Here is a 6,807-nt window from a genome sequence, read left to right on the forward strand (position 1 = left end):
AGAAAGTCTAATCTCTCTTTTGGGTCTCGAGCTAAAAAGTTTGGAAACCACTGTCGTTAACATAAAAATAAAAGAAAATGGCAGAAAATAAAACGCCTATGCCGAGTGCCGACAGCAACAGCCACTTAATAGACATTGTTTACTTTCTAGGCTAATGGTCAAGTCAAACGGAAGCGCGGATACACAACTTCAGCTCCCCCATATCAAGGTTTTATAATACATTTACGTCTAGGTCAAGATGGGCGTTAATGACAGATTATTCAAACCTACCATGATTCATTCCTTATAGTGAAATTCCTCCTAAATGCGTCACATCGAGCTAGTGAAGAGCAGAGGTCGGTCGACTTTAACGACCCAAGGAAACGGAAATGTAGCAACGTTGAATTACCAGCAGTTTTAAGTCTATCAAAATAAACATTCCTAAAAAGATATTTGTTCATACTTTAAATAAAGGCAAAGGCAAAATGTCAATTTAATTCAATCCTTTCAGTTGAGATGAACAATTGCTATTATTAAATAATAGACCTACATAGGCTAATGGCTGCTATAATATACATTTTATAAAATAACTCTGAGCTCTGTAAATATTGAATTAAACTGCCAGTGGGCCTACTGTAGGCTGTTTAAATAGTCAAGCGAAATAAAAGGGGGGGAAAAAAGAATGAAAGCTCACAACACACAATGTTTCTTTTGGAAAACTGATGTATTTGATTATTAGAGTAAAGAATTACAGTATCTTAGTTGTTAGTAGGTATTAAAGTGTAGAGAAACTGGACCCAATAAAGATCTTCCAACTTTCCAAGAAAGTGCATGTAACAGTCCGAAGGTTGTCAAACCTAATATATATTTTATATTTATAAAAACACTATCATTTTGTCTCCTGGCCATAATGGACATTTGTCTTGTGTGATGAGCTATTATGTACATTTAGTTGGAGTTTGTATTTCCACATGTGAACTTGATGTCAATGAGGATGCTTATTAGGATAGCAGCAATGTGGAAACCCAGCAGGGGAGGGGGGCGTTGGGTAGGGGGAGGGGGGGGGGGGCTTAAAAGGAGAATCCTGCCCATTTGATTGGCTGTATCAGTTCCAGAATCCAGGAAGTGGGTCTGTCCATATAATGTTCCCCTGTAACAACTGTTTTGCTCTCAATTTTCACACCCACAAAAAAAAAGCAACCAAAAAAAAAAAGAGGGAAAAAATGAAACTATGGAAGTAAACGAAAAAGTAACAATACACAGAAACGGTAACAACAAAACAAGTTAAACGCTAAAGAAACACTTGAAATGCAGCAACGTGGATGCTTTTAACTTCCTTAAATAAAATACATGTAAATAGCCATCAATAAGAAAGGAACTACCGTAACCCTTAGTCCCCTTGCCTGAAGTTTCATTGTTTTGTTTTTTCTTTTCTTTTTTTCCACAGGGGGACATGAATACACAGATGTTAGACCATCTACAATAGATCAGTGTACATTATTTACAGCCAGTCTGTTTGCTTATTACAGATCTAATGCATCACACGAACATCAACAGTTTTTGTTATAGCTACTACAGACAGAAAATAACTTAATGCCAAGGTAAGGCTATCTACCCCGATATGCTAAGTTTCAAAAGCACATTTTTAAGCACTCATACATACCCATTCTGGCTTTGAACGAAAAACAAAAACAAAACAAAAAACAAAAACCTAATTGTTAATGCTTCCACTTGGTTCCAAGCAAGGTTATAATCACTAATAAATAAGCTTCTTAAAACTATAACATGTTGTACATTGTACAAAAAAGCAATTTGTCTTCACACTTATGTTCGTAAAGTTTCAATGGCAAGCCAATGCATTTTAGTTCTTTTTTGCACTTGTCTTGTTCTCTTTTTCTTGACGTGTCCTTAATTGTACAGAATGCCTGCGGTGCATCTTCATGGACAGACCATGGGAACAACAAGCACTTCAGTTGGTGGCGATCTCTTTGTTGTCCTCCATGAAGCGCGAGAAGCGGAAGTGGGTGCCGTTCTCCGTGTTGGTCATTTTCTCCAGGCCGGCCAGTGCTGCGTTGGGCTCTGCACTGTGCAGCTTGTCCAGGCTGCCCGTGAGGCCGCCGATGGGCGAGCTGCCCCCGTTCCCCAGGCTCCCCGACATGGACGGGATGCCTCCGTTCTGGATGACGGAGATCTCGTTGGTCTTCATGGCCAGGCCGTTGGAGAAGGCCGCGGCGTACTGGTTCCAGAAGCTCGCTGGGTCCCCGTTGCTCGCCCGATGCCCGATATCCTTCTGGAAGATCTCGGAGAACTTTAAAGAGTTCGCGCCGAGGAACGCCATCGGGCCGTCCACGGAAAGGCGGCGGCCGCGCCTGGCGGGAGCGCTGTTCCACATGTGTGTGCCCATGTGGACCTGCAGGAAATACAGAGAGAGGCCGGAGGAGAAGAAAAGACAGACAGAAGTGGGAAGGTGAGACAGGGACACGAGGACAGAGGAAGGGAAGTACAACAGACACAGAGAGAGGGAGAAGGAAGGCGCACGATAATTAGCGATGTTTACAAACTTGGCCTCAAGAGAACTTCACATGAGATGATGCAATGGAAAAAGAAAAAATCATGTAGGGGTTCAAATTAAAATAGCTTCACACCCTGAGCGCAGCAGACTGGTTTCCTGTGCCGAAAAGTATCAGCATGGTGTAAACATCTTATTTTGGCAGCACTGACACGTAGTATTTAATTTAAACCTTAATTTGCTCTTCTCATGTGGGGACAACAGGGCATGGGACTGGTTAAGATTGCACTGTCCACTTTCATTGCTCGGGCCAGTATTGCATGTGACATGTCACCCCTGCCCTGTCCTTTCCATAACAAGGACAATATGTTTCCCTCTTTTACTGTTTGACAAGAAGGTGCATTCAAGTAATTATATTAGAAATGGGCAAGTCGATAAGACTAAAGGTACAAAAAAAAAAGAATTAAAAGAGTTGTTAAAATGTTGAAATGTCAGCGTTTGCTATACTAAATATAAAGTATTTAAACTCATTAGCTACCATTCTGATTTGATTATGACAATTATAGCTGACACATCTCTAAACAACATTTTAGAGACTTTCCCCTATTCCGGGGGTGAACATTTGGCAAAAATAGCTGATCTACAAGCTCACAATGAGCTTTTGTTTTCTTCAGTGAAGTGATTTGGTGTTAAAGGGAAAAACCCTGGGGTAAAGTATAGAACCTGGGGGAACCCGGCTAGGGTTTAAATGGTTAAAACCCTAAAAGTCAAACACGTGTCTTTATCTGTCAGCTGATTGACATCATCATATTATCTTTAGAGAAGTGCCCTTTTCCTAATGACCAGAGGAAACTGAACCAACGTATGGAAAACTACAGAGTCAGTGCATAGCTGAGGCCGGTTGCCTCTGGTAACTGAAGTGAATTCTTTTAACCGAACCATTCCCAGCTGTGAGCTCTGCTGATCACATTCTCCATGTCCTACCCAATAATTATAACAGCCACTTTCAACCTGGTGTCCATATTATGGCCATGTCACCATAGCGAAAATTGTCAAAAACTGTCAAAGGTGTTAAAAAATAGAGGAAATAACATATTTACAAGCTCACAACGTGTGGCGATGTGAGGCATTGTGAGCCCGTAGACAGGCTATTTAGGCTATTCGTCGTACAACAAAGTATATAGGGCTTAAGTGGTTAATGGGCCGATTCAACCTTTCCACCACTGTGAACCCTTCACAAAGAGCTGTTCCTTTCATCAATTATACAACATTAGCACTTATTAAGCCAGGGTGCACACTGCACAGACACATGCAATTTAAACAGAGAAGTTGTGTTTGGACTTCTTTTTCACATACATATTCTCACACACTAGCCTTTAACAACATGGACATCTCAACGTGTTGCAAAATGACACGTTGTGAGCTTGTAGATCGGCTATTTTTGGCTAATACATTTCGTGTTGAAGGGAAAAGGGCGGGGTAGTACTGACCCCTGGGGGACCTGGGTCAACCAAGTATAGCATTTAAGTGCATCATCTCTTTTTTTTTTTTTTTTTTTTTTCTTTTTTACACAATGTAACATAGTGGATATCTAGAATTTACGATACAAATAAAATAATCAATCATATTCCATGTTTTTTTTTAACACCCAAGTACTTTAGTGCAGTGGTTCTCAACTTGTGGGGGGGTCCCCAGATGATTAACTTAATGTGCAACATTGTTTTCTCACTCAACAGTAAACAAACCAACATAAAATGTAAGTGTATAGAGGGTATATGCACATTTCTAAAGTGACAATTTAAGGACTTTTTAATACCTCTAGAGGCAGACATTGTGAAAATAGCCGATCTACATGCTCACAACGCCTCGCTTTGTGAGAATGTAGATCTGCTATTTTCACAATAGAACCGTGTTATACAAAATGTAATTCCTCAACTCTTAGTGCTCGTCAGGGTGGGGAGACCCCAGTTCAAATATGATTATTTTGGGGGTCGCGGCCAGAAAAGGTTGAGAACCACTGCTTTAGTGGAATGTTTAAAAAGAATTTACCTTGAGGTTTCCTTTGGTGGTGAAGGCCCGGCCACATATAGTGCAGGCGAAAGGCTTCTCCCCGGTGTGCGTCCTCTCGTGGATCTGCAGGGCGCTGGACGAGGAGAAGGTCTTGCCGCAGGTGTTGCAGTAGTGCTGCTTGGGCGTCCTGCGCGGCGGGGCGTTCGACAGCACCGGCGAGGTGGAGGCAGAGGACGTGACCAGGCTGGAGGGAAAGTCCTTAAAGTCCTTAAAGTCCTTAAAGTCCTTAAACTCCTTGACCTGCTCTGGGTGGGGGTGGGGGTGGGGGTGGGGGTGGGGGTGGGGGTGGGGGTGGGGTTGGGGGTGGGGGTGGTGGTGGTGGTGGTGGAGGCCGTGCAGGAAGCCGTTGACCTCGGGCTTGATGAGCGAACCCACGGAGAGGAGGGAGGGGGTGGGGCTGGAGCACAGGCTGGTGGTGGTGGGCTCGAAGAGCTGCGAGGGCAGGTCTCTCATCTGGTGCGTGAGCATGTGCTGCTTGAGGTTGCCCTTGGTGGAGAAGCCTCGGTTGCAGGCCGTGCAAATGAACGGCCGCTCTTTGGTATGGCTCCGGTAGTGAATGTCCAAGGCACTCTGACAAGCAAACGTCTTCCCGCATATGTCGCAGGCCGTGTTCCTGATGGTGCTACGCTCGCGGAAGGGGAACATCATGCCCAGGGGATCCTTGCAGGTGTTTACGGATGTCAGGTCCAAGGCGCCTATGTTGGAAGGGTGAGAGTGCATGAGGCTGGCACTAATGTGCTCCAGGGATAAGGCCCTCTGATGCCTTTCTTCCAGGCTGGGGGATTTGCGCTGATGCGGGTGCACACTGGTGGGGGATGGCGCCTGCATGGAGGAGGTAGATTCTGAAACAGCTGGACTCCCTGCACTTTGGCTTTCAACGTCCCCTCCCAGGGATGAAGAGTCATTGGTGAGGCAATCCCCTTCCATTGAGCCATTTGTCACAGCCTTCGTTCGACTTGCATGAAGTTCCTCTGCCTCGTTGTGTTGTGCACTGCTCTGCTGTGCACGGTCGTGTTGTTCTTCACTAATGTGGTGTGCACTGTTGTGTTGTTCACTGATGTGGTGTGCACTGTTGTGTTGTTCACTGATGTGGTGTGCACTGTTGTGTTGTTCACTGATGTGGTGTGCACCGTGTTGTTGTACACTGCTGTAGTGTGCACTGTGCTGGCCATGTTTCTCATGCCCATCCTGGCTGGCCGCATCAGGGTGAGCTGGGGAGTTGCACAGACTATCGCGATCGTGAGAGGCATCGGCTGACCTGGGCGTGTCGGGGACGCTGCTGTCTGGACCCTCCTCCATGCCGTCAAAGCCGTCGTCTGAGAAGTCCAGCTCATCAAAGTTTCTCTCATCAAACGAGCCCGTTTCAGAGCACATGGACTCGGGGTAGCTGTCAGGCAGTGGGGTGTTGGGAATCTGCCCCCCCATGTGCATGCGGATGTGCTGTTGCAGAACCACAGCATTGGTGAACTTCTTCTGACAGATCGGGCAGGAGTGCTGCACCCTCAGAGGAGGCATGGCCCTGTGCACACTGTAATGCGTCTTCAGATTGCCCTTGGTAGTGAATGCCCTGCCACAAACTTTACACTTGAATGGTCTTTCCCCGGTGTGAGTGCGATAATGCATTTTCAGAGCACTCTGGCAGCTGAGCACACGGTGGCAGATGACACACTCGTTGGGGTCTGCCACCTTTCTGTCAATGTTCTCCACAAGCTGCTGCAGCTTGGAAGTCTCCGAGCCGTGGAGGGGATCCAGAATGCCTCCGAAAGGGAACTTAGCTTTGAACTGCTCAGACATGAGGGGCATGAGAGGGTTGGTCATCATGGGAGGACTGTTAGATGTTCTGTAGTCGGTCATGCTCTCCGAGGCAGAGCTCACATTTGTCATGAAGCTGGAGGACTTGCTGCCTTCTTCAGTCTTCTCGTTTGAGGTAGGCTGGATCTCACCCTCATCATCTTCAGACATTTCATCAATGCTTCTAGCCGACATTGGCTCGAGTGGAGCCGAGTAAGCAGCCTTAGCAGTAACAGAAGGGCTGGATATGGCTATTGAATGGTCCTCCTTTTTAATGTAATGTGGTAGGCTAGGTATGGTTGGTGGTAGCAGCATGCCAACTGAAGAGGTCAAAGTGGACAGGACAGGTTTGCTGTCCAACCAGCTTGTGACAGGCTTTTCAGGGGGCATTGACATGCCATATGGTATACCAGTGCTCGTTGGAATATTGTCTAAATGCTCAGGGACGGGGTATGGGT

The 6,807-nt window shown here is 45.8% G+C and overlaps 1 protein-coding gene across 1 annotated transcript in view; it reads right to left on the minus strand.

The window, feature by feature from the left end:
* Positions 1-684: 684 nt before the first annotated feature.
* Positions 685-6,807, minus strand: part of sall1a (spalt-like transcription factor 1a) — an 11,405-nt gene continuing 5,282 nt past the window's right edge. The window contains exons 2-3 of the mRNA XM_080729538.1: positions 4,538-6,807; positions 685-2,389 (exon numbers count right to left, since the gene is read on the minus strand). The exon at positions 4,538-6,807 is cut by the window's right edge and continues 1,449 nt beyond it. Of these exons, the coding sequence (XP_080585664.1) occupies positions 1,949-2,389; positions 4,538-6,807 (2,711 nt within the window). The 3' untranslated portion in view covers positions 685-1,948. The remainder of the gene's footprint in view (positions 2,390-4,537) is intronic.

The sequence above is a fragment of the Nannobrachium achirus genome (assembly GCF_963921795.1).
Source record: "Nannobrachium achirus genome assembly, chromosome: 7".
Classification (NCBI taxonomy): Eukaryota; Metazoa; Chordata; class Actinopteri; order Myctophiformes; family Myctophidae; genus Nannobrachium; species Nannobrachium achirus.